The sequence below is a fragment of the Heterocephalus glaber genome, unplaced genomic scaffold (assembly GCF_053883595.1).
Source record: "Heterocephalus glaber isolate CG9 unplaced genomic scaffold, H.glaber_assembly_v1.0 deba00001504, whole genome shotgun sequence".
NCBI lineage: Eukaryota > Metazoa > Chordata > Mammalia > Rodentia > Bathyergidae > Heterocephalus > Heterocephalus glaber.
The window spans coordinates 15,811,311-15,839,165 of NW_028258324.1; the positions used below are offsets into that span (position 1 = coordinate 15,811,311).

General features: G+C 45.6%; 1 protein-coding gene across 1 annotated transcript; it reads right to left on the bottom strand.

Moving 5' to 3' along the window:
- Rbp1 (retinol binding protein 1) lies at positions 1-27,855 on the bottom strand. The gene is made up of 4 exons (XM_087186231.1): positions 27,327-27,855; positions 26,697-26,875; positions 2,088-2,189; positions 1-250 (listed from the first exon to the last, which is right to left on the bottom strand). The coding sequence occupies exons 1-4, from the start codon at positions 27,397-27,399 to the stop codon at positions 197-199; spliced, it is 408 nt and encodes a 135-aa protein (XP_087042357.1). The 5' UTR covers positions 27,400-27,855; the 3' UTR covers positions 1-196.

Here is a 27,855-nt window from a genome sequence, read left to right on the forward strand (position 1 = left end):
TGTCTTATCAGAGATTACCTTTATTGGAATGGCTTCATTTTAAGAAAAGGGAAAAGAGTCAAAGGCAATGAGAGACTCTGCTAACGGGTGATGGGCGTGGCTGAACATTTCTGCCCCGTGCTGTGCAGAGAGGGATTCTGCCCCAGGTCCATGCTACTCTACTGTTTCCTCCAGATCGAGGTCATCTGTCTGGGCCTCAGTGCACCTTCTTGAATACTTGCTTGCAGACCACACCCTGTACTCTCATCTCCTGAAACAAAAGCAGATGGTGGTTGTTGGCCAGTGCATTGTCATACTTGAGGCTCTGAGCATCTTAAGGCAAGAACTCTGAAAATAATGGCTGCTATTGTTCCCCATGAATTGAAATAATTATTTCCTATGAGAGTTAGTTGAACAGGATCAGCAGAGATCAGAATCTCTGTATCCTGCAGACAGAGCTGGCCAGGGGCACAGATGTGGCTCAGAGCTGGCCAATAAGAACCCTTGATACCTCTTCTCCCCTCACCACCTTCAAGAGGCTGAAAAGCTTTAGGAACCTAAAGCCTGAGCCCATGACAGAGTCTGTGCCCAGGCTTGGAAGGAACTGGGCCCATATATATGGCTCAATTGGTTGTTGCAGAACAAGGCTGCGAAGTGCACACTGGAGGCACCAGGGAGTTTGGAAATGCTTGCATCCCATACCACACCAGTTATATCAGTATCCCAGTAAGTGGAGCTGTGCTGTTATTACCATTGAAGCCTCCCAGGAATGCAGCCAAAACAGCCTGTGCCCTGCCCTCAAGACCAGCTCCTGTTCAGTCCCTGCTGACTGTGGCCAGGAGACAAGGACAGCTGTATTGTCATGTCCTCTGAGTTTTTTTCTTTAAAAGAAAGCTGGAAATCTGAATGTTTGTGTGACATATCCTAATTTTTAAATTGCTGGTTGAAGAACTTTAGTCTTTTTAGGGCTAAATAAACTAGACCTGCAGCTCCTAGTTTGCAACTTCTGGCATAGAGCCACAGAACTATTGAACTGAGAGAATAATAGAGGTCATTTCACCTAACCTGTTGGCTCTGCAGTTCGGGAAGCAAAGACCCAGGAGGAGACCAGGTTAAGGTTGGGTCTTGTAGCTGAAGCTCCCTGCATTAGGCTGGCCACCTAAGGAAATAACACCCTTTCGTCTCTCCTCAGAGATCTTTGCAGAACTTCTGTGAGACAGGATGTTATTATGCTGAAGAGACTGAGGAAGAGAAGGGACCTACCAAAGGGTACCCAGTGAATGGCCTGTGATTAGAACCCAGGTTGCCTGGATGAGGTGCCTTGCATAGTTAGAAGTAGTTGGGGAGTTCCCAGGGAAAGAGGAATAGTAGAAGGTGTCTCCTTTGGGGATACGTGCTACCTTAGCTTGCCAGGAGCTAATGGCTCTGCTCTGTATCTGTGTATGCTTTTCCAAGACAGCAGACAGAATGGAAATATCTTTTACCTGAGTTTCCAGGGTAGAGGAGAGGGTGGGTGGGTAAGGCAGGCTTTTCTTCCATCAGCCCTAGGCTGGGATCATGTCTTAGAGAAGCCTAGGGAGGCCTCCTCAACTCCAGCCTACCACAATTTAGAATAATGCACATATATATCATTTGGGAGCAAAAGTTGGTTCTCTCACTTTCTAAGTATGCAATGTGGGCATGTAATCTAGCCTTTCAGGACCCCATATCCTCATCAGCAAAACAGGAATAAATTCCTATTTTAAGTCACTAGAACAGGAATGGAAAAGGGATTCCATTGCTGATGCTTAGTAAGAGTACCTTCTCACCTTTTCCCTCTGATTGGTCAATGAGTTTGCCTAGATCAGTGCTGGCGAACATATCGCATGCATGCTGCAGCAGGCTGTTTGTATCACTGAAAACTCTAAAAGGTTTGCCATCACTGGCCTAGACCCTGAAAGTGCATTGCATGGTTCTAAAAGTCACTCACACATATTCTTCAGGCCCTTGGAAGAAAAGCTTCAGAGTAGAACCAAGACCCAGACATTGTATCTTTTCCCAAGTCTATCAGGACCTCCACAGTGACAAGGGTCTCTGGGGGCCCATTCTGGCCCCATCTAAGAACCTACCAGGTGCAGCTCGTCTCCCTCGATCCACTGGGTCCAGCCGCGCCCCTCCTTCTCGCCCTTCTGCACACACTGGAGCTTGTCCCCATCCCAGCTCACTGTGGTCTGCCAAGCAACAAACATAATCATTGGTCCTGGGAAAGCAGGCCCTGAGGACCAGGGAAGGGGAGCCCTCCAACCTTGATAAGCCACTCATGTAAATTTTATTATAGAAAATGTGCAGCACAATATTCCCTGCCCACCACAGGCTTTTATTAAAGTGTGCAAATCAGTTTTAAAAGTTTATGAAAACCTTCATAAATCTCATTTGGAAGGGTAATTAGGAGGGAATACACTGCTTGGTGGGGCTGTCATTGCAAAGGTTGAGAAGGGCTGGGAGTGGAGGGGCTTCTGAGCAAGAGCAGAGGCCAGGTGTGGGTGGTGTCACTGAGGGCTGTTTCCCTGGGTCTTGCTGGTGAGGAGCAGACTTCTCAAGAACTCTGCCTGTCCCCAAACATTTCAACCTTTGCTAGGTCTTGGGATATCCAAAGATTCCATCCCTGCCCTCAAAGAGCTCTTCATCTCACAGGGAACCAGCCATATGTACAAATGGTAGTTGATAGCCACCTGTCTGCTCTATCAGGCCCTCTTTGTGCCATGTCTAAGTCTTTGAGACTGTCCAGTTGGGTGTGGATTAGCAACCCCTTTTTACAGATAAGATTAAGGGACTTTGGTACTCAGGACACAGGTGAATGACACTCTGATGTTTCCCTCTCCACTGTGCTATGCTGCTTCTCTAAGGGCCCTGTATCATCAGCTTCTGGCCAGATACTACTCTGAAGGAGAGGTAAGGAGGCCCTGGAGGAGATGTTCTTGGAGGGCCATCGTGAGATGAAGGAAGAGATGGGACAGTACTGAGTATGCATATACAGGAACTCACACAGTGGGGGAAAGAGGTGTGAAACCCGACTGTCCTGCCTGGGTTTGGCAGAGCACAGAGGGGCCCTGCCTGATTCCCCTCACATCCCACACCCACTGTTGAACCCTCCCATCTTCCCTGAGCACCATGTGTCCTGCCAGGTGCTGAGTCTGCTGAAGGAAAGACAGATAGGAGTCCTTGTGAGATTTCATAGTTTCCTTGGAGCAACACCCTTTGCACCAGAATATGGAGCTCACAGTAATGTGCAAATTTAGAGGTGAGACAACCCTGCCTCCCAGTACGGCCATGAGTGCCTGGACCCATGTCTTAGAGCAGGGTGCACAGGAGGTGCTGTGAACATCGCTTATATTTGCACTGCTGGCCTCCTTTTGAATAGCCTTTCCTGTGGGTGATTCTTCATTATGAGTCTTGCCTCCCCACTGCAGTGGGGAGAACTGTTTGCCTTTGTTCACTGCGTGGCTCTGAGCAAGTGCATCCCTTCTCTGGACCTCCACAAGCCCATCTGCCCATATGAGGCCAGAAACCCAGAAGACTTGGCTTTAGATAGCTAAGGTTCTAGGAATCCTGTGTTACCTGCCACACTTAGCTAAGATCAAGACAGTCAGGAAAGGCTCGATAAGGACTTGGGGAGAGGAGAAATCTAGGGAAGGAGTACAGAGTGAGCAGAACTGCTCCCTTCTGGAGGACCACCTCTTTTCTCAAGGCCTATCTCATTGCCCATCAGCCTCCGTTCTGGGCTTGTTGATCACTGTTGCCCTCTGCTGTTGGGATAAAGTTTGTGCTGATACAGGTGCAAGGAGGGCTAGTGGAGTATGCCGTGCACAGGAATGTCTGACCTGTGATCTTGGAGCTTGTTCCCAGAGGGAGACAGGACACACAGGACTTAGGAGTTGGCTCCTCTCCCTGGTCTAGAGATTTACTCAGAGCTCACATTTAGCCCCAAGCCAGAGAAGGTCCCACCTCTGTCAGAATACAGTATGGTCAATGTCTGATGAGATTGTCATTGGTGAAGACTACTACTGATATTATGCCACAAATATGGCAAGACGCTCAGTCATTGGATGGATTATATGTCCCAGGCCTGTGGTGGGAAGTGGAGACTGAGATCTGTACTTAACTTCAAGGAGCTCCTAAGAACATTTGTTCTCAGCAACTGATTTTCTCTTTGTGTGTTTATCCAGAAATCTACTCTGCATGCGAAGGGTTCCTGACACCATCAGAGCATAGAGAGAATTGTTTGTTCTTAGCTCTGATAAACACATTGTTGCCTTTTTCAGAAATGTGAGTCCAAGACTACATTCATACTCTCCATACTGAAAAACAGAGGAAATGGCCAAAGAAGAAAATAGTAATAAAATGAGTGGACATGTAATCTTGCTTCTTCAGAGATAACTGCTCTAACATTTTGGTATATTCTATCCAGTCTTTTCTATTAATAAATACATATTTTTTTTTTGTTTTTACAAGATTAAGACTGCATCATTTATGGTTTTATATCCTCATCTCTTCATTTATTCAAAGCAATTTTCTATTTCAAAGAATATTCATCATAAGAATTATTTTAATTATTATGTATATTCAAACAGTGGTTATAAATTTGTAAGGGATAGTTTAAAATGAAAATGAGGGACTCTCATTAAAAAATGATTAAGATTTTAAAGACAGTGACAGCAGAGCAGTTAGGCAGGTGGGAAGCCCTTCTGAAGGACTGTATTGGTCACACACCCATGATACTGGCCTGGTGGTGTTTTGTTGTACTTGGATACCATTATTTAGCTGACTACTGACTCTGGGACACTTAGGTAATTTCTAATTCTGTGCTGCTGTAAATAAGACTGCCTTGAAGACATAGTTTTGCACACATTGTTTCCATAGAATATACGTTCAGGTAAGAAATTGTTGCCTCAAAGAATGTGCATATTTGAAGCCAATCCCAGTGCCCAGGAGGAGGCTCCCCTGCTGCCATTCCACCACGCCTAGGGCAGAGGAGGTGAGCCAATCCCAGCACCCAGGAGGAGGCTCCTCGGCTGCCATTCCACCACTCCTAGGGCAGAGGAGGTGAGCCACGCAGGCACCAGCAGCACACCCCCACCCTGTGGAAATGAGAAGACACAAAAACAAGCCTCAAAAACAGACTTCCAGGTCACCTACAGCAACCCCAAAGGGAAACGAGAAGGAACAACCTGATACTCAACCACATGGACTCCCTGAACTGGCAACAAAAGAGGATCTGGAAAAAATGAAATCAGAAATAATATTCAGATAACAGCAAAGATTGTGCCCATAGTGCGAGACATGATTTAATAAATCTAGAGAGGACACAGATAAAAAAAAAATAGAGGAGTTGAGGAACATGATGGAATCCCAACATAGGAAACAAATGGAATCCATAAAACACATGCAAACAGATTTCCAGGAGATTAAAAACTCTATTGAAAGTCTACGCAGCAGAATGAACCAATGTGAAGACAGAATTTCAGATATACAAGATAAGATTGCAATTTGTGAAGACAGAATTTCAGATATACAAGATAAGATTGCAATTAGTGACCAGGAAAAGAAAAATTGCTTCAATATTGTAAGGGACCATGGGAAAGCAATCCAGCAGCTGCTAGACGATGCAAAGAAGAATAACATAAGACTGCTGGAGTCAATGAAGAAACAGGAGAGAGTGCAGGTGACATAAAAAAACTGTTCACAGAAGTGATGATATAAAACTTCCCAAGCAGGGGAAAAGAACTTCACATACAGATAAGTGAGGCGTACAGGACTCCAACTAGCCTTGATCAAAAAAAATCTACACATAGGCATATAATAGTTAGGATTCCAGAAACCTAAGAGAAGAACAAAATTCTACAAGCAGTGAGAGAAAAGAAACAAATCACATACAAAGGAAAGCCCATCAGAATTACAGCAGACTTCTCAATGCAAACCCTCAAGGCAAGAAGAGCTTGGAGTGATGTATTTCAAGCCCTAAAGGAAAACAGCCTCCAACCCAGATTGATGTACCCTGCAAAACTATCTTTCAAAATTGATGGAGAAATAAGATACTTTCATGATAAAGAGAACCTTAGGAACTTCAGGAATACCAAACCAACACTCCAAAAAATTTCAGACAATAGCCTAAGAAAAGACAATGAGGATCACAACCCCAGGAAGCCCAGCAGAATGAATCCATTGGGCATGACAAATTAAACACAAAGAGGGAGAATCCAACAAAAAGAAAAAGTCATGACAAGGCTTTTAAAACTTTTAACTTCATCTCCCTAATGAGTGTATAATTCAATCTTGTTTTTGTACTGATTAGTATTTTTCTTATTCTAGAGTTGCACATCTTTCCTTGTGCTGTACTGGCTATTTATCATCTTGTGTCTACTTTTTAATTGGGTTGTCTATTAATGACCTGTAAGAGTTCTTTATATATTCTGGTCATAGGTTATATCCATTGTAAGTATGATCTGTTTAAGGACTACTTTTCATTTTAACAATGTCATTTAAGTTCTAAATTTTGATGGAATCTCATTTATCAGTTTTTTTCTTTTATACATCATGTTTTTGGTATCCTAGGTAGTTCTTGCCTACCCTAAATTCATAAACATTTTCTCTTATAATTTCTTCTTAAAGTTTTATACTTTTAGGCTTTCATATTTAGGTTCATAGATCCTTTCAAGTTATTTTTATGTATGGAAATAAAGGGTTGAGGTTAATTTTTTATATATGGATACCAGGTGTTCCAGTGCCATTTGATGAAAACACTATCTTTTCCTCAGCTCTTGAATTGAGTTTATATTCTATAAAATGCTAATGTTAAATAATCTTTCAAAACTCAGTGGACCATACATGTGTGGTTCTATTTCTAGATTCTCTTTTATTCCAATGATCTGTATCTTTCCCTACACCAACACTACCTTGATTACTGTAGCTTTAGAGGAAGTCTTAAAATTAGGTACTAAATGTCTTCCAACACTGTTTTTTTTTCTTTTTCTTTTTAGTTTTATAGGTCCTTTGTACTTGTACATAACTTTTAAATTTCAATATCCAATTCTTCATTTATAGTAAGTATACATAGATTTGAATTTTTATATATACCTTGTGTTTTCCAATCCTGCTAAATTCAAATACAAGTTCTAGGGGCTCCTAGAGATTTCTTAGTATTTTCTCTGTAGATGATCATTTCATCTACATATAAAGATTTTGCTTCTACCTTGCCAATCCTATCCTAATTGTGTCACTTTATTGCCAGACTATTTTGGTTTAGGCCTATGTTTCAAAGTTTAATGGGCAGATGAATAATAGGCACATCTGTTCTTGTTCCCCACCTTAGAGAGAAAGCATTGTATCTTCTCCATTCATAGACATTTTTGCTGAAAGTATGGAGTACATGTCTTTAATGTGTTGAGAAGGTTCTGTTCTACTTCTAGTCTCCTGATAGCTTTTACCATGAACAGCTGTAGAATTTAGTCTGATATTTTTTCTCCAACTAGTGGCAGGATCATATGGCTTTTTCCTTTCCTCTATTAAAATGATGACTTCTGGGGGTGGATCTTCCAATGCTGAACCAACACTGCCATCCCTACAATAAAACCACTTTCCACATACTGCCAGATCTGACTTCTCACAGTTTGTTTTAAACAAATTTCTACCAAGTTCACACTTTTTTCTTCTATTATCTTTATCCAGTTTTAGGATTAGCACAATGTTGAGTTCCTAAAATGAGGAGAGAAGTGTTCCTTTTCTTTCTGCTTTAAATGTTTGATATAATTTATCAGTAAAAATGTATACCAGCCTGTCATATAGGTAGGTTTTCAAGCTAGGAATATACTTTCTTTAATAGGTACTATTCAAATTTTTTATTTCCTCCAGAGTTAGTTTCATTAATTTGTCTTCCAAGGTACTTCTTAGAAGTTGTCAAATTTATTTCAAAACAGATTTTTTTAATATGCTTTCTATATCCTTTTAAATTCTGTAAAATCTGTGGTAATGTCTCCTAGATCTTGATACTGTAATTTTAAAAATGTATAATTGATATTGTGTAATAGGAAGTAAAGGTCTAAAGGAGCAGGGGAAGTGGGAGGGGTAGGGGAAAGGAAAGAAGGATAAAGAAAAAATATGAGAAAAGAAAAAAATGGAAACAAAGTCTTTGCAACTAGGGAAGGGTGGAGTGGGTGAAGGGAGGACAGGGGAAGGGGAAAAAAATAAGAACCAAGATACTCATGTAATGGTACAAGATCCCAATGATGAATGTAACTGTATTTTATACCTAAAATGTACCAATAAACTTAATGGGGGGGAAGAATGTGCATATTTTTTAAGCTTTTGTTAAGTATCTTGGTCACAAGCAGGCTCACACCTGTTTACCCTCTAACATGAGTGTCAAAAAAGTCTGAAACAGAAGTTCATTATGATAAAGCAGGTCTTTATTCCTGGGGTACTGTATTACCCTTTGCAGATTGGTTGCCATATTTATTTTAACAGAGGCCATCTGGATATACAGAACACTAAACCTTAGCCCCAAATAAAGACAGACAGCAGGCATAATGGACAGGGGGTTCAGGAAACAGAAGCCTATTTGGGTGCAGAGAAACCTTTCTGGGAGCTCTACAAACTGGATCTCTTAAGAGAAGAATCTCTGATATCATATCAGTTTCCAAGGAAGCCCTTTCCTAGCCCCAAACCCCTCTTGACTCTGATCCTCGATGAATTGGACAAGCAGATACAATTATACTTGTCTGTATTGGATGTGGAGGGGTGGAGGAACTCAGTTAGATCATGTGACTTTATCAAGAGTCACCCAGGAGAGGAGATATGATTCAGATCCTGTGAGGGTCTGGAGAAAGCCCAATCAAAAGTTCGAGATGAAGAAAATGAAGCAAGTGACAGTTAAAAGTAAACTGCAAAGGACAACACTGCAACAGATACTGGACCAACAGAAAGATGAAGTGTGCAAACAGAGAACAGAAAAGGAGCAAGAGCTGGGCACATTAAAGAAAAAGAACCCGCTGGATTTGTGGAAAGAAGATTTGGCTGCTTTTACTGAAAAAACTAGATGTCACTGAAGCCAAAGAAAAACAAGATGAATAAGTAGGACTTCCTGGGAAAGGAGAGCAAAGGGGGAAAAAATCCCAGATAGCTGAAGTTTAGTGTTCTCAACAAGGGAAAAGAGTAATTCCTCAAGTAACCATAGAGATGAAAGCAGAAGCAGAGAATGAAGAGTGAAAATACTGGGGGCAACCTGCGGAGAACAATGTGGAACTGGAAGGCCTGAAACAAAGACCAGAGAAGAGGACCGGGCATTTAGCTCAGTGGTGCCTCCATCTGCCTTACAAGCACAAGGTCCTGAGTATGATCCCTGGTACCAAACAAAGACCAGAGAAGAAACTGAATAAGAGAACCATGTACCAAGGGATAGAATCAAACTAAAGTGCCATTTAAACCTATCTAAAAAAGAAAGAAGGGAAACCCCTAGTGTGAATCTGAATCAGATATGAATAGTACTGAAAGTAATTTTGATATCCCTCCATGAGAAAGAGCCATGGAGAGATGCAGCAAAAACAAAACTCACAATGGGTTTGGATTCAGATGAAGAGTTCTCAGATGGTATGAAGAAACTGAAGATGACAATTTTCTCCCATCAGATGCTAGTCCACCTAAGGCCAAAACTCCCCCCAAAAATACTAAGAAAAAAATCAAAACCACAGAGAAGTACCATCTCAGTAACTGGCCTACAGGCTGATGATGCTAAGGACAGTGAATCACCTTCTTCAAGCCTTTCTGCTGATGTCCCAGCTGAAACTAAAGTTATAAAGCCACCTCCTGAAAAAAGCATGACAGTGAAGAAGATGGCACCAAAAGGTCAGTCTTCAGTCTACTATTGGAACCAAAAAATGGGAAGCACCAAAAGGAACCAAAAACAGATCCAGTCTTGAATTTGTATGTCTCTCAAAAGCCTGATCCTGCCAAAACCAAGAGTTGACCCAAAAGGAAACCACCTACCTCTGATGATTCTGATTCTAATTTTGAGAAAATCATTTCTAAAGGAACCATAAACAAGAAATTCAAGGTGGAGAGCAATGACTTCTATCTGGACTTAGACTCATCTGTGGCTCCTCAGGCAAAATCTAGATGGGCAAAGAAACCTATAAAGTGCCCGAGGAGTCAGGGGAAGATGATCTGTTTTTAACTGTGGTGATTATTTTACGGAGTGATCTTACTGAACCCAAGACTTGCTATAAAGTTACCTGAAAGTCTTGGTTTCCTTCCTCTGAATTCAGTTTGGGAAGGTATTTTTAACAGGTATATCAGAAGGAAGTCAGCGGAGCCCAAACGACCGTCAGCCTCATACACAATATACTGACTCATCTCGTGGGCATTGTTATCTTTCCTGTTTTGTCTTTGTTTTGCATCTATTTTCTTTGACCTTTAAAATGCAATGTTAAACTCTTATGGACTAGAGCAAATTATGTGGTCATTTCAGCATAAAACAGTTTATTAACTACTCTAAGCTAAAACCAGAGCACTTTGATTTAAAAGTGTCACTATGCCTCCTTTCCTATTTTCACTAAGTATGAGACAGAGCAAGACTAGCTCTGCTTTTTCTTATTACAGGTAATATTCCATCAGATAGAACTTGGTAGTTCTAGTATATATACTGTCTGCTCAGCCTTTTATGTGCTGAATTTTTGTTTAAGCAATGAAAAATTGCTCATCTTTTAAATTCATCAGAGGCTAAAGAAAGCCACTGTGGCCATGGCTATATGACTTCAACACAATTGGCAGGACGGAAGAAATTACACCAATTATTTGACCATCTCCTCTCTCTTCCTGTCCCTGCCACTGCCCTTGAGTCAGAATCTCCCAAGAGCAGATTTCAAGGGAGCAGTCAGTTGCAGGGGAGTAGGGGCAGCATTTACTCAGACTTTGTGTTAATGCGATGTCCAACAGAGGCCATAGGATCTGTTTTTGGAAGTCTCCAGAATTTCAACCTTTTTTTCAAGACTTTCCTGCATTCTTATGTGTTACTTGAGTGATGTTTTTATAAATATTTACTATATCTTTGTGTATAGCTTAATTCCAGAAATTTTACACTTTAATAAAATGTTGTAAACATTACCAAAAAAAAAAAAAGTCACCCAGAAAATGAGAGGAATGATTTGGGCTAGACAATGAGCCTAGTATGACTCAATGCTTTCTCATTTCCTGCCAGGGCAGGGCCCCTGGCAGGCACCCAGTAGATACCTGCTAGTCCTGGGGGTTGCAGAAAAAATGTGAGCAATGTGCTAAGGCTCTGAGTGATCTCCTGCATGGACACCCTTCGGTTCAGTCCAATCACTGCTGGGTGTGGCTGCTGGGAGTCAGAAAGGGGTCATAAAGAGATCAGTACAGAGAAGTGGCAGACTGTCATGGCCCAGTGTGAAGATACATGATCAGAGGAAGCACGGGCCTGGGATGCCCAGGAGGGTGCCTGTTCTCATAGGAGTCTTAAGAAGTGGGATGAGGGATTCCAGGCAGAATGGATAAGGACTCACTGGGGTAGGAGCAGTGAAGAAGTGACAAGCAAGGCTGCAGAAGCCTATCTGGGACCCAAAGGGAGGGAGGAACAAAGCTGTTTCACTGAGGCCACAATGTCAGACTGAGAAATTCATTCTCCATGCCTCTCTTTGCCCACAAGTGTGATTTTCTGGACGGAACTATCAGGGAGGGCTCTTGTCAGGTAGGCCAGGGAATGTGCTGGGCCATCCTCTGGGTTAAAGAGGCCTAGAAGCTCAATTGCCATTTACATCGTACTCCTTGTTCCTCCCTCCCTGCTACTGCTTCCTCCCTGCTCATACCACCTGTATGAGGTTGATCCAGTATTGGTAGTAAAGGACATGTTCCTTGGTATCAGACAGAACTGGGTCTACTCTTAGTGGTTGTGTGAAATGACTTTGGGTAACTGGATTACCCTCTCTGTGCATAGTGTCCTCAACTGCAAAAGAGGCCAAAATGATGCCTGCTGTGGCAGATTGTTCCACTGCTGGCCATCTACAAATCACATGACGTTCATGCCCTTGGCTTGGACTGGGCATGTGACATTGGCAAGCATGACGCAGTGCCTTCATGAGCACTTGTTTCCGGGAAACCCTGCCTGCTGAAGCCCAGCTATCATGCTTGAAACGGGCTAAGCTCTTCTGCTGCAGAGCAGGCCATGAAGGATGAGAGATAGAGGCTCCTTGGTGGAGAGCTGAGGAACCCTGCTGCACACTCAGCTGGACACAGCCACATGGAGCTGAAGAATGGCGTGATAGACCCACATCATGAGGAAATAGGTTGGGTGTTTAAAGCTGGTAAGTTTGGGAGAGCTTCTTTTTTTTTTTTCACATAGTATTATATTAAACACCTACTTTACCAGGTTGTCCTGAGGATTAGAGAAAAGATACATAAATGTATAGGGCTGGCATACAGGAGGTACTAGCTATTAATCACGGGACCAGAGCTTAGACAATGATGGGGTTTGCCTGTTGAAGATGAACAATAACTAAAATCTCTTTTTTAAGGGTTGAGGATTGGCAAAGTAGTTAGTGAAAATTTTTTTGGAGCTCCTCCTCTTTCTTCCAGGAGATTTGGATTTAAGAGGAGACTTTCAGCTGCACTGGTATATGGGGACTCTGTGATGCTTGTCTGCCCTCAATATTAACTCCTCTTTGTCTAAGCAGATCCTTTACACGGAGCCTCCTTACAGATCGCTGTGATGCCCTAGCATGGTGGCTTAGTTCTCTGACTTTGTTATCCTATGTTCACCTTTAGAGGGACTGGATTTTTCTTTTCAAGCTTTGTATCCTGTGGAAATAAACCAGCTATTTCCCTACAGGTCAGCTTTCGCCTAAGTTAACTAGGGGTGTAGCTTAATAGTGAAATATATGTGTTTAGCATACCTGAGGCTCTGGATTCAATCCCCAGAACCATTAAAAAAAAGCATATTTACTCTAAGAACAGAAAAGAAGGGTAGAGAGTCAGGTAGGAGGCCAACCACTCAAAAACGAATGAAAGAGTAAGGGAAATAAGGAATGTTAGAAGGAAGATGGGTAACAAAGATAACTCATTTTCTTGTGACACAAATGTAAGTTCTTAAAACAATCTTCTCCAAGACCCCAGGACTTATTCTATGACCCCCCCTATGATGTCAGAAGCCAGCCACCTTTACCAGGCCAGGAACAGGACCAGGATTCAGCCTGACCAGGATTCAGCCTTACCAGAATGCCTGATCTGAAAGGTTTTGTAAGAGGTCATTCCATTCAGTTTCCTAAATTGTTATTAATCAGGGTCTACTGGGGGCATTTGAGGCAGGATCATATTCCTAATGCTTTTCGAGTCACAGACAGAGGCAGATGCCTGTGGGGATGGGGTGGACATGAAATGCTACTGCTTCAACCCCCACCTTGGGCTCTGAGACCCTAAAAATGAAACCCAGACAAATCCAAGGGCAGGGAGGAGCACAGCCACCTTCAGCTCAGCTCCCCAGCAGATATCCTGACTTCATAGACTATGAAAAAGCATAAATGGGCTGGAGCCCAGGGTAGCTGCTTATGAGAAACGCTGGTCTAACTTTTCTGTACAAACTAATAGCCCCCATCACTTTGGCTGTATCAGCAGCTTTCTGAGAGACGTGTGCCAACAGATGAATGACAGCTGTGCACCACTATGACAAGGGGCTGTCGTTCCAAAAACCATTACCCAGCTCCCCTGACAACTTAGAAATCCCAGCTGGGACTGCTTCATGAGCCATTGAGAAATAAAGCTTGGCTCCCACAGGCAGCTAGCTGAGTGGCTGGGTCCTGTGGATGTCACAAGGTTCGCATGCCCCATTCCAGTGACTAGTACTAGTGGTGACAAACAATTTCCACTAAATGGAACCATCTCTTGGAAGTGACCTGGCATGCCCTGCAAATGGTGGGATTCAACTAGGCTTTCAGGAAATGCATGATATTTATTAAAGCTCTCATGTACTCTCAAATTCTCCAAAGAGCAGCAGATGACTGATTACTTCTGTCCCTCCATACCTCTCCACTCATCCCTGTCAGGATCTCTGTTCACAGAACCACCTCTGGATGGTGGAGCTGAATCTGTTGCCTCTGGTTCTAGACTCAGGTTACAAGAAGTTTGACCTTGACCCATGGCAATGGTGCCTATAAAGGCCAGAGTCGAGACTGACTCAGCTCTGATTCCAAACCCCATGCTCTTCAGATATAGGGGTAAATTTTATAAAACACAGTGAATAGACACTCTCTGTACATACATCCTGTGAAGTGCTGAAAGATACAAATTGGCCCTGTCTCCTAGAGTTTGATTTTCACACATAATCCTCCCTTTGAGGATATGCATGCTCCTGGGACAATTACAGTATTAACACAGCCTTTAATGCTTGTTTGAGCAAATGATTGAGTGGGAAGGGCAGGGAAGGCAACAGAAAAGGGCCAAGTGCCAGGTCTGTGCTGGGTGCTTTCCACAATGTTCCACTCAATCTTCAGGCTTTAGGGTTGATAAAAATGGGCTTTTGTAATCTAGGGCCTAGGGGCTTAGCCATAACTGAACCCAGTTCTCTCTGGCTAAGAAGTCCACAAGCTTTCTGTGAGGCCAGACTGAGTGAGTGGCAGGTGACAGCACCTCTTCTTCTAATCTATTTCCAGTGGTGGTGGATGGGGGGTTGCAATTACCTAAAATGCACACTACCATTTGTTGAATGAATGAATGACGAAAACCATTCTAGGAGCACCCTGATAATTTTTCAGGCAATGAACAGCCTCCCACTCCTTTTTAAGACAAAATACCACAGGAAGTGAGGCTGCTTATTCTTCCATAGATGGCCTTCTAGAGATGAATCTGTCATGGGACAGATGTGGTCCCAGGTCTCCAAGAGCTTAGGCACCCTGTACAGGGCCACGCAGCTAGGAAGAGTATGAGACATAAACCCTTTTCTGCTTGACAGGGCCCACAGCCTGACCAGTGTTCCCATGTAACCACTTTGCATCATGGATCCTGAGGTTACTGAATAGCACCTGGCAGGCCACACACCTGGTTCTGGCCCAGCCATGGAGCAGCCTCACCTGCTCAGCTGGGCATTCGGGAAGCACCAAGGATAATCTTGGAGAAAAGAAGGCCTGAGCTCCAGTCCATCCGGACCTTTCTGGCTGGGTAACCCTGAGCAATTTACTCTACTTCTCAGAGAAAGCCTCTATTTCCTCATTTACAAAATGGGGCTGAGTCACAGCCACCAGATGAAATGGCTGAAAGGACCTATTTTAATGCAGGACACAAACCGTGCTGGGTAAGCAGTAGATCCCCCATTCCTCTACCCCACAGTTCTCTGTGGGTGTGGTGAGGCACATGCCTTTCATGCTTCTGCCCTTGGAACCTTGCTAGTTCTTCCCTGGATGCTCATATGTCTCTTCACACATAGGACCACTCCTAGAATTTATCCTCTGAGGTATGTGAGGGGATTATAATAACAGTTCCTTTAGATGGAGCAGTCACCCATAGGTTTCCCCACACTTTTCACCATTTCATCCTCACCACGAAGTAGGCGTCTACTTTACCAACATCTCTATTTCACAGTGCAGAGGCACAGAGATGCGAAGTAACTTTCCTAAGGCCACCCAGTTTGTAAGGGGCAGACATGAAATTCCAAAAAGGGCTGGCTCCAGAGCTGACCAACCATCACTCAGTTGGCCCGCCAGGCTTCTGCCTCAGATGGATCAGGGCTACAGACAAAAAGGAACATTCAGGAGGGCCAGGCACAGCTGCCTCTCTTGAATCTGGGGTTCACAGCCAGCAATGAGGCCTCCATTACTGGGGCAAACAGGATACACAGCAGACTTTGTGCCCCTGCAATTGGCAATTCCATCCCTCACCACCACTACTATTTCATCAGGGGACACTGCATTTTAGATTTCCTAGAGAAATCAATGCAGAGCTGTAACTCCTTAAAATAACAATGGTCATCTCTCTCTTTGCTAAGAATCTGAAATCAGTCTGTCTGGATTCAAATCCTAGTCCCACCAGCTAACTGATCTGTCATTTTCTTCATCTTTAACTTAAGAACTTGGGCACCTTCATGACAGAACTGTTGTGAGAATGAAAAGAATTCACGCACAGAAAGTGCTTAGAGGAATTCCTGGCAAACCCAACAAACACTAGCTATCAATAAATTGGATCAAGGGGATCTCACAGTGATATGGTCGATGACAACCTTTTATATTGTTCTGCTAATTTCAGTTAACACTCACTTAACACAGTGGATCCTGGTGTGCACTGTGTGAGCCCCTGCTGTCCGAAGAGCAGCCCCAGTAGAGAGGGACCTCGAGGCAAAAGGAAAGAATGGTCCTGGGAAGGGCAATGGAGACAGAGTCTACAGAGCAGTCAAGCCTGGTCTGGGTCTCAATCACTGAGTTGTTATTTTCCCAAGCAAGGGAATTATCCCAGAGAAGCGAACAGAGATGCATAGAGGATGGCAAATGAAGGCATCCATAGCTAGTGGGATGGGGCTGGGCATAAGGGGTAAGGTAGGGAATGGGTCTGGAGAGGCAGGCGGGGCCATGTCTGGAGGGGCCCAAGGGGTGTCTGGCTTTTATGTGTCAGCAGGAAGAAACAGCATGATTGGATTCCCTTTTTTGCGTACGAAGGTTCGGCCTAAGTGTTGAGGATGGTAGAAGGGAGATGAACAGAAAGATTCTGTGGTAATTAAATGAAATAATCCATGGAAAGCTCTGAGACTGGCATAGAGTAAGCACCAGAAATGCTAATTGTTATTATCATTGTTATTATTACAGGCAGAGCAGTGGGGATGGGAAAAGGGGAAAGAGATATCAAGAAGGAGAATTCATGGATGTGTTGACTAACTGCCCATAAACACTTTTCTTTTCACTTTAAAATGATCATTTATATGGGTACATAGTGCTCTATGGAATTAAAAATCCAGTCTTTTTAACCACTCATGATTATCTGCCATTTAGAAATACTAACAGGAGACTGCCTGCTCTATAAACCACACAAAGTTAAGAATCAGAGATATCTGAAGTCAAAACCTGAGGAGCAGGCTATCCAGTACTGTGACCCCAGGCAGGACTCAGTCCCCAGTCTGTAAATTGGGAAGGTAACAATTCCTCTTTGGGACTGGAGTGTTAGATAGATTGGTGGCCTCATGGTAACCTCAGAGGGTGGCTGTCCTGAGGAGGGTTGCTGAAGATTATTATCACAGAGTTGCACAAGGATATCTTTGTACAAATAGTTTTTTTCTTGTTTCTTTTGAATGATTTTCCTGGAATATAGTCTCATAATGGGATCTCTGAGTCAGAGTAAGATGATTTTCTGACTCATTGCACATTGGCAGATAGGATTTTTTTCCCATCACTTTCTGAGTGCAGGGCCAGTACCCCTGTAAGGCTGGAAAAGATAGGTTTTGGAGCCTAGGTTCTCTGCCATCCCTGTCTTCATGCCTATCTTGTTACAGTTCTCCCCCAAAGAATTCTGATGCTTTCCTTAGACCCTCAGATGGAAAGGGGAAAGGAAGGGAGGAAGGGAAAGAAGAAAGATGTAGTATTATTTGTGTACTCCAGGTAGCTGGCACTCTAAGGTGTCTGAGTATTAAAGGAAACATGTAGAGAAGCCTGGATATTTAACCAGTATAATGGTGGGATCTCAGAAAGCAAGACAGATTCCTGGGGTACCTCTGAAATGGGGCAGAATGTGTGTGTGTGTGTGCATGCCTGTGAGCGCTAGCATAGCTCAGCCTATACAATAGAGAGAGCTACAAAAATGGTTCCTAGAAAAGGGAAAGGAACAATGATGAGAAATGGAAAAAATGGAAACAAAATCTTTGTAAATAGGGAAGAGCGGAGGGGTGAAAGGAGGGCAGAGAATGGGGAAAAAATAAGAACCAAGATGCATCATGTAAAGGTACAATTCCCAATGAGAGCTGTAAATGTATTGTATACCTAAATGTACCAACAAAAGAATTTTTAAAAAAATGGTTCCTAGAGAGGGAAGCTATAATGAATAAAACATAGTCCTTACAGTCAGAGAAATTTTCAGTCAACTCCAAAGCAAGAATACCTAAGCCCAAGTGAAACGTCTGCAACAAGACTTCAGCTGATAGAGCTGGTTTCAGGATGCCAGATGAAGGGGTTGGGCTGCAAAAGGAAAGGCATAAACTCCCTCAACCCCCTTTTCTCTTCCCACAAAGGAGACCTTTCCAGTGCTCATCAGCAAACATCTAGATGCCTGGAGTGCTTTCTGCCTGCCTACCTATTCTGGTTCCAACCCTGTGGATCCAGGGGCCAGGAAGGCCTCAGGCTGGGAGGGCAGGGTAGCACAAGGGAGGCTCCCACACCGAGTTTGAGCCCAGAAAGTGGTTTCATCCATTGTTTAGACCTATCTGTTTGGGTGCACAGTTGAAGGTGAAGCAAATCTTGGGCTACCCCAACACTTTCAGATCTTTCCCCCGGCATCCTCTCTTTCCCCTTCCAGCCCACATGCCAACCTTCAGTGCTGGGCCAGGGAAGCAAGGTGTCTCCACCCTAGTGACAAAGGACAGGCTCAGACACTATCACTGCCCCTCTCCCACTCCCACAGAGTCCTACTCAAGATTAGTCAGAAACAAAACAGCCCCATCCTGATGGGCCTTTAAAGTTAGCCAAAGAATCCTGTTTCAAGTCCAATGAGCTCTCCCTGTGTGCCAGGCACAGGTAGCAAACACATGGTACATTGAACTCTCTCAAGGATCTGGCATCAGCAGGCTCTTGCAGAGCATGCTACACTCCAGTAAGACAAGAGGCAGTGAAACTTTTAAGAGGTTAGACCGAGTTGAAAGTCTTCAGGTCATACGAGGATGTGCCTTTGAAGGGGATATTGGACCTTAGCCTCACCCTCTTTCAATCTGGGATGAGGTGAACAAATTTCCTCTGCCAGGAGCTTCTGCCATGAACTGCCACGCAACAGGGCCAGTTGACCATGGACCAAAACCTATGAAACTGTGAGCCAAAATAAACCTTCCCTCTTTTAAGTTGATCATCACAGGAACTGTGTTATAGTAATGGAAAGCTGACGACAGTGACTTCAGAGGCTAGGTAGCTCATAAAAACCATCAGTCAAGCTGCCTTATTTTCTCGCTGGCAGGTGGTGAAGAAGCCCAAGCAGCCAGCAGAGGGCGAGGGTGAGTGAGCCATCTTCAGAGAGAATCCTCCAGCTCCTAGCTGCCTGGCATGGAGAAGGGATAAGCCATCCTCTCTGCTACCTGCTCATATTGCAGACTTGTGAACAAAGTAAATAACTGTTATTTTCAGGCATTAGGTTTCAGAGTAATTTGCTACACAATAAAAAACTGAAATAGTCAGGCATGGTGGCCACAGGATTGCAAGTTCGAGCCCCATCTGGGCAACTTAGTGAAACCCTGTCTCAAAGTTAATAACTAAATAAATAAATAACAAAAAGGCTGGGGATGTAGCTCAGTGTGAAGACCCTGGGTTCAATCTTTGCTACTGCAAAGAACAAAACACAACAAAAAATGGAAATAATTGCCAGATTTAACTCTCACAAAAATTCCATTAGGTGGATACTGGCTCCTCTTTATAACTGAGGACACAAGAACTCAGAGGGGATAAAGTACTTTCTCCTAGGAAACACAAGTGGGAGGTGAAATGGGATTCAAATCCAGGTCCCACTTGAACCCAGAGCTCCCACACTGCTCTATCACACCATCCCTCTTCAGCCCTATACACCATCGCACTAATCACTTGACCGTCAGTCTCAAACCATTTTGGGCTGCTGCAAGCTTGGTGTCCACAGGCAGCCCCCTCTCCTCCCCAGCACCTCTCCACTCTCATCCATCCTGTTTCTATCTTCCAGCTTCGTTCCTGGGAGAAAGTACTTCATCCCCTCTGAGCTCCTGGGTACCTCCAGCCCCAGCAAAGACTACTACATGGAGTTATGATGAGAACATCCCAGGAACCTGGGCATGAGCCAGCTGCTTCCTCATTTTTCCTTCTTAGGGTTATGGAAAGTATGGTCTTTGAATCAACAACATCAGCATCATCTGGGACTATGTTAGGAAGACAAGTACTCAGCCCTGCCCCGGACCTTCTGAACTAGACATGCTGAGGACAGGGCATGTGAGAACTACTGTCCTAATGACTTCTGTGGTAAACCCATGATCTCTGGAGTCTGATCATGATCAGATGCAAGTGACAAGAAACCAGTTCAAAGAGCTTAAGGTACAAGAAAGGAAATGTACTGGTTTAAATACATGGAAACCTAGAATGGAATTAGCAGTAATAACATCTCCCATGTGCCCCACCCTTCCTGGCCTCACCTGTTTTCCTTCTATTGAATTTCTCCATGCAGCTATGGAAGGCAGAGTGAGGGGACTGGTCTCAGAGAGCCAAAGCTAACATCATACCCGTTTATCAATCTACAAGGAAATAGCACTCACCTCTTTCCCACTGTCTCTACATTAAGTCCTAGGAAAGGCTGTGATTAGTCCACATGTGCAATCACATGACAGGCCATGGAGCCTGTGCTCACCCTGGCAGAGGTGCTTATCCCAGGAGAGGCAGTGCACTGTAACGTGCAGGCCCACCAGGACCACAAGGTGAATAGGGGTAAATTCCCACCCAAAAGAGGAGGTGCTTCTCTAGGTGGAGGAGGGGCAGGGAAGCAATGTGGGTCAAAAATCAAACAGCTATAATTCAGTAACACCTGGACACCATAAGTGAGTATACCTTGTTCCTTCCTCTGGGGTATTGGAAGGGGTCCTAGTCCCAATCCATATACAGTATTGTGGCTTCACAAGGCACTGTCCCCTGGGCTGTCTCTATAATCCTCAGAATTTGCCCTGTGAGACAGGGAGAGCAGCAAGCAGGATGGCCAGGTTGCACATGTGAAAACAGATGCAGTTTGTCTCTAAAGGTTAAGGTCACCCTGGCAGTTAGGTAATCAAGGGGATTCAGAACCAGCAGCACTGACTCAAACACCAGCACTCCTGTCTTCATCCCAGGCCTGTCCACAAGGCTGTGCTCACCTCCAACGCAGGGGTAGAGCTGAGGTGCTGGCCCTTAGCTGATGCCCGGGTAGACACTGTGGTAGAGAGCTTTATAATTACACTAGTTAGAATCCTCCCTCGGCCCGTGAAGGAGGAAGGCCAGTTGGGGTATACTTGGGCTAAGAAGGTACCTCACCTCTCTGAGCCTCAGATTTCATCTACGAAATGGGTCTGATGAAACTTGCAGAACAGCCTTTACTGTGGGGGACCAAAGGAGAACTAGCACTAAAATCACTTGCTGCAAGCCTCGTAAAGATGTAGTACATATCATTTTCCTTTGTTCCTGCCTAACAAAAACCAAAACACAACAAACCAGTGTGATTTTTGAAAGCTACTTTGTGAATTTTATTTGGTTGCTTTAATTCTTCCTTTTGTAATCCTCAAAAGCATGCTGCTGACACTGATTTCAAAGGTCAAAGAACTTGAGCTAAGACATGAAAGAGACCCTGTGTTTCCACCCTGGAAAGGACCCAGCTCAATGTCGGTGCCTGCTTTGGGCAGGGGCGGCTCTCAGAAGGTTTTACAACCCAACAGCATCCTCAGCTCTGCAGCTCAGGGAGTTAATTTTGCCAGTGGCATTGTGTTTGTTAACATCAGAAGGAAAAGATCTCTTTAATGGGTCAAGAACAAGATCAGAAAGCTGGCAAGACTTTAAACCAAAGTGTTAAAAGTGGCTTGGTGGATTTGTGTATTACCATATATAATTAGTTAGCTGTCTAGATGGATGGAGGGAGGGAAGGGAGGAAGCAGAGACTTTTTTAACAGTTTGGAAAATCTGTAATTGCTGATAGGGAAAGACACCTAAGAAATATAATTGAATGAAAGAACTATGTGCACAAAAGTGGACTCTTCTTTTCTTTTTTCCTTCTCTACCCCTGACAACCCCCTCCTTCCTTTCAGCTTTAGGCAGAGATACTGATGAGTTGATCAATCACTAGATAGCTTATGTACATGAGGAGGACTTCTGGATAGATTCACCAGAAACTGTACTGCTGACAATCTCTGGGGAGTGGGAATTGGCCAAGTGGGGGATGGGGTTTTCCTTTTCAGTCTGTACTCTAGAGCTATATGAATTTTTCTCTTTTGTAATAAAAACAAAGAAAACAACAGTGGCTGAGGGCTGGGACAGGAAGGGAGGCCCCTTAGAGGGGTCATCCTGAGTTCAAAGCTGGATATGAAGGCACGGTTAGAGCCAGGGGAGGAGGGGCCAGGCCCAAGTGAACAAAGCGGCCTCTTCCAGGGAAATCCCGACCTGGTGTCCATTGTGGAATGACAAATGGCCCTTCCACCACCATCATACTGAGCCAGGCTCACAGCTATGATTCTGCCTGAGGCTCAGTCTTTTCCCACAAGAGCTGCTCACTCTGGGGGGAGCTGGGAACAAAGAACCAAATGATTCTGAGGGACTTTCTTGCCCAGGAAAGGGAAACATTATTTGTGGGTGAAGACCACCTTCCTGCCTCACAAACCCCCACCGTGACAAAGTCCCATGTGCCATATTTGACAAATGGTACTGGCTTTCCCTGGGCCTGACACTGAGTTTTAACGGACAAAGGCTGCAAGAGGCAGCGAAGAAGAGCCTGGTGCCTGTTGGAGCAAGCCTAGGCTTTATCTATGTTGACCAAAGACATGGCTATCACTGCTCCTGGGTCCTGTGGAGTCTGACAGACGAGCCTGGAAATGCAAGCTGAGGGATCCAGGGCCACACAGCTCTGAGTCCCCCTGCACCCTTCCACTGGTGAAAGTCCACACAGATGGTTTTTTAGGTTTCTGGGCATGGACCATAACATTTGCAGTGGTCAGATGAGGGACAAAATTGGCCAGTAGCCCAGCATCCTCTATGCCTAATTTTGTAGTTTTTTCCCCTTTTCGTACAGGTCCACGCACATGCTTCTTTACTCCAGAGAAGTGATTCTCAAGGATTAGTTACATGCACACCACCCCCTCTTATCCCAGAATTTGTGATACAGGAGGCCAGAGCTATGGGCTTAGAACTTATGCTTGTAAGAGGTTCCCTATGCTGCTGCTGCCTTCACACTGTTACCCAATGCTCCAAAGGAACACACAGAGCAAACATTGACAAACGGCACTTGATCCTTGGCTTCAGATAACCAGGTGGGTGAGGACTGTGATAGGCTGGAGAATGTCCACCTGCACCACGGGGAGCAATTAGGACAGAGTCCCAGGGGTCCATACAGCATAAGAACAGATGGGTGTGTGTTTTTAGTTCTTTTGATTTCTTTCTTTTGGAGGAGGGAGTTTAAGGACAGCCAGAAATACGGATTTTTCTATGAAATCTTATCTTCGGCCATCATTGGCAACTGCCTCTTAAAAGTTTTTAAAACATTGTGCAAGCCCAACAAAATACATATGCAGGCCAGAGTCTACCCTCTGGCTGCTGCACTAGAATACAGATAAGATTCACATGGAAAACAGACAGGATCAGAGATCTCTGAGCCCAAGGGCCTCTGGGTCCTTTTTGAGGTGGGGATGGGCCAGGGGATGTCAGCCTGGCCACACCTCACTAGCAGAGACCCCAACCCTTCCTCCCACCCATGATGGTCACACCGAGGCCCCCATCTGGTCCTCATTGCTCCCCCCACCCCATATTTTGCACTCCAGCCACACTCAAGTCTCTTTGAGTGTACTTCTGAATCCCCTTTCGACCAGGCCTTTTCTGATCTCTGGGCTTCAGTGTGCATGGTTTGCTCTGAAATGCTTTTATTCCCTTTTCCAATCTGCCCTAATTCTCACTTGTCCTTCGAGGGCCTACTCGGCTGTCACCTCCTTGGGACCTTCCCTTACCACTGCTTACAGCTCTGTGCATTTGAAGCCCCTTCCTGCTCCCATCATGCACTAGGTGGCAAAGGCCCTAAGATGTTTCCATTTCCTCCACTGACCTGGGCATCCAGAAGGCCTTGTGTCTAGGCTGAGCTCAGGGCCCGGTAAGGTACATGAATGGAATAACATTTACCAGACACAGTTTTCTTGGCCTTGGTCTTCCTCTCTTCTTCTTTCTGTTTGCCTGCCTGCTTCCTGTTTTCCTCCAAGCCTCAGCTCAGACTTACTCCCTGTGGGAGCCCTCCCTGACCTCCCAGACCAAGGCAGGCTGCTTCTTTGCCTGGTCCTGCTACAGTGTGACTGCTTCCCCCAACTACCCCTATATCACTCCATGAGGGCACAAGTATCTCACTGACACAGGGGCTGCAAAGACAGAGGAAGCATTATAAAATGGTTGTAGGACCCAAAGGAGAGGAAATGAACAAAACGATGGGTAAATGTTCCAAGGTGAGGATGTAAGGCCTGTAACACACTGTGAACAGTCCTGACTGCTGTTTCTGGCTGGTAGGTTCTGAGCATGGAGGGCAGAAGGCAAAGTGCCCAAAGCAATCTCTGACGACCATTTCTCTCAGGACATGTGGAGGTCCCCAGAAACCTCAGCCAAGGTGGCCTCTTGGCACCCAGGTCTCCTCCTGTGCAAACTCCATGATTCTATCTCATACCCACCCCCAGCCATGCTCCTCAGGGGGTCCCAAGCCATATGCTATCCAGCAGGAAGCCCAGAGAGAAGGGCTTCTCTGCACTGCAAGGGTCAAGGGAAGGTGAGGCAGAGAAGGGCTGGGCTTTCCCACCTCTCAGCAGGCAGCAGTACGATGAGTGAGTGGCCATCTTCTTGGGAGTGGGCCTCCCTGAATCCTGGAGCAGCGAACGGTACCAAGAGACTCAGACTAGTTTCATTGAGTTTGTCCCAGGCTATTTCTTGTCCCAGGGTACTTTGCTCACCTATCATGCTAAGTTCAGAAACCAAGGTGGACATTAATCCTTCATTTGTGTACAGAGTCCTCTCCTTTATTTCCTTTTTGCTTGCCAGTTAAGTGCAGAAGTGACCTCTTTCAGAAATCTGCAATCCCCTCTTCTGGGTGGTCATAATCTCTCCAACCCTGACCCCATGCCTTCCTTTGTCACCACTGAGCACACCATTGTCACTGTGTGTCTGTCTCCACCACAAAGACTGCAGTATGCACAGTGGCTAGCTCAGATCCTCTGCCACTCAGGGAGCCTCCCCAAGGTCACACAGTGAAAAATCCTCTCTATGAAGCAGGATTGGAAAGTGTGCTGTGAATAGTAAGTAAATTAATGCGAAATCTGAACAGCAACAGCATCTGGCACATGGAAAGCACTTGACGAATATTCGCTAGTATTAGGAGGTGGTCACAAATGTTTCTGGGGTTACTGGATGAAGGAAGGAACAAAAGAGTGAAAGTAATTGGCAGAGTACAAGTTGGTACAGTCAGAGTTGCAGTGACCCTAAACAGACATTTGATGTGTTCTGATAGCACCCAAAGGTGAGCTGGGAATGAGGATCATCCTCCTGGGGCAGAGTCCCTTGTAGTGGACAGAGAGCAGGTCAGGCAGGGAAGGGAAAGGCAGAGCCTGTCTGAAGGCTTCCTCTCCCACTGATTAAGAGGCCTTGAGACTTTGAAAGGCACAATGCAACACACCATTTCCCTCCAGGGTTTTTCTCATCTGTGGTTGCTCCAAGGACATTCCTTGCTGACTCCTTCCCCTTCCCATCATTCCAAACAGTACTCAGATAGTAGTCCTGACTGCCTTTCCGGTGAATAAACAAGGTGGGGGAGGAGTTGTCCAGGTCAAGGCTCTTTATTCTCAGACAGGGCACAGCTCTCTCCTTTCTGCAAAGTCAGGAGCCTTAGGAGAGCACTCTTGCAAGTCTCTTCCCTTCTCTGAGCCTCAGTCACCAAATAGCAGGAGTTCTAATCCCTCCCTCAGTAGGCTGTGGTGTATAATGACTGGCACAAGGCAGGGTGAGCAGCAGACCCACCATAAAGACCCTTGGCAAATGGTAGGAGGGCTGGGTGGTAAGTAAGGCAGCTTCTAGGCTGAAGACAAATCAGCTCTGGACCGAAGACTGCGACAGGGAGACCGAGAGTACCCTGACCTCTCAGCACTCCAGGATGTTGATGGAAGCCTGGGGTTGACCTTCTGGAGTCTGCAGTGGTAGCGCTAATTGGGGTCTCCTGGTCACCAGTTTCCCACCCTTGGGGAATGAGTGGCTCAGCCCCCCCCTCCCATTCCCCCAGCTGCTTCCTCTGCCTGGGCAGTGGGGACACTGACCTCCCAAGTAAGGGCTGGTCAAAAGGTTCACAGGAAGTGGCCAGAGGGCCACAGCAGAGACCAAGCTGGCCCTGTTCACTAAAGCTTACACTTCAGAGTGGTTTCCTGTATTTCTTCTTTCTCTCTTCCCCTCTATCGAAAGCCAGAAGAGAACAGAGCCCACTTGCTTGTCTGGAATTCCAGCCTACCCCTCCTCCACTGCACTACTCTAGACCTGTCAGTGTCCTCTCTCTGAGACTGTTTCTTCATCTGTAAAATGGGCAAACTCCCATCTGTCTCAAAGGCTGCATACAGTGGAGACTCAGCAAACTGCACCCTGCATGAGGGTCCTATCTGGTCTGCTCCCTGACTGCTGCTGGCTACCCTGGGACTCGGAGTGGGAAGTGGAATCCCTCAGGACACAGGGGCCCTGGCTCCACTTCCCACCAGCCCAGCCCTCAGTTGGTCAGATTCCCCGGGGCAGGAGACATTCACAGCCACAAATCCTCACCATGCACTTGCGGTCATCTATGCCAGTCAGATCCTCCTCAAACTCTTTCCCAACCTCGAAGTCCATGATGTAGTTCCTAAAAGTGCTCAGCGTGCGGATGATCATATGGTCGCCGTCCTGCTCTATCTCTTTGTCTGGCTTCAGTAAGTTGGCGATTTTGCGCAAGGCCACATTGACATCTACAAGGTGCAAGAAGACAGGAAAACTGAGAGAACCTTTCTCAAAGGATCGGGGTCCCTGAGGCAGAGTGGTCGCGCCCAGAAACACAGTTGGGATTTTCCGCTTGCTTTGAGCTGTCTCTGGGCCCAGCCTATCTGTGCCTTATTTATTTTTTCTTTTGGCAGCAAAGTTTTCTGCCCTCACGCTAACCCCTTAAGAACAAAACCTAGCAACCCAAACCCAGCTTTGCTAATTACATTATCCACATTCAGCGCCAACTAGCAGACACTTGCCACCAATTAAGCCTAACAACCCGGATCCAAGTCGAAGCCCGCTGGTTACCCTCTCTGGCGCGGGGGTACCCAGGTCGCCGCTCATAGGGTGTGTGTGTGGGAGGCGGCTCACGAGGACCTTGGGGAGGACTCCGGGGAGGGCCCGGGCGACCCCCGGAGAGTGGCGGGCAGCGCTTACCCAGCGCGCGCAGGTACTCCTCGAAATTCTCGTTGCTCTGCATCTTCCAGTACCCGGTGAAATCCACTGGCATTTCGGGAAGCGACTGGGGACTGGCGGCCACGCAGAGGGCAGGAGCGGCTCCAAGCTCGGCGCAGGTAACTGCTGCCGACGTGATCTCTATCGCAGTGGTGGGCGGCCCGGAAATGCTCGCCCTCGGGGGACAGGGGGCTCTGTGGGGCTGCGACAGTTGGATACCAAGCGCACAAAGCCCGAAGGAGGATCCATTGTGGCCGTCGCTCCTCCCCGCTTGGGGGGCGGGGGCGGGGGTGGAGGGCTTGTTTGGCCCTAGCCTACGGCCACTTTCGCTTCAGACCTGCAGTTCACTTCCCGAGAAAGGAAGAGGAGACGGCGGGAGGTGAAAGGTGACTTTATTGACCCCAATTCTTGGGTTCCTGAGCGATTCCTTCAAAGGCCGTGAACTTCTCACATTGGGAGGCCACTTGAGGACTGGAAATCTGCCCCCTCCGGTCTGCTGGGCTGATAGGGA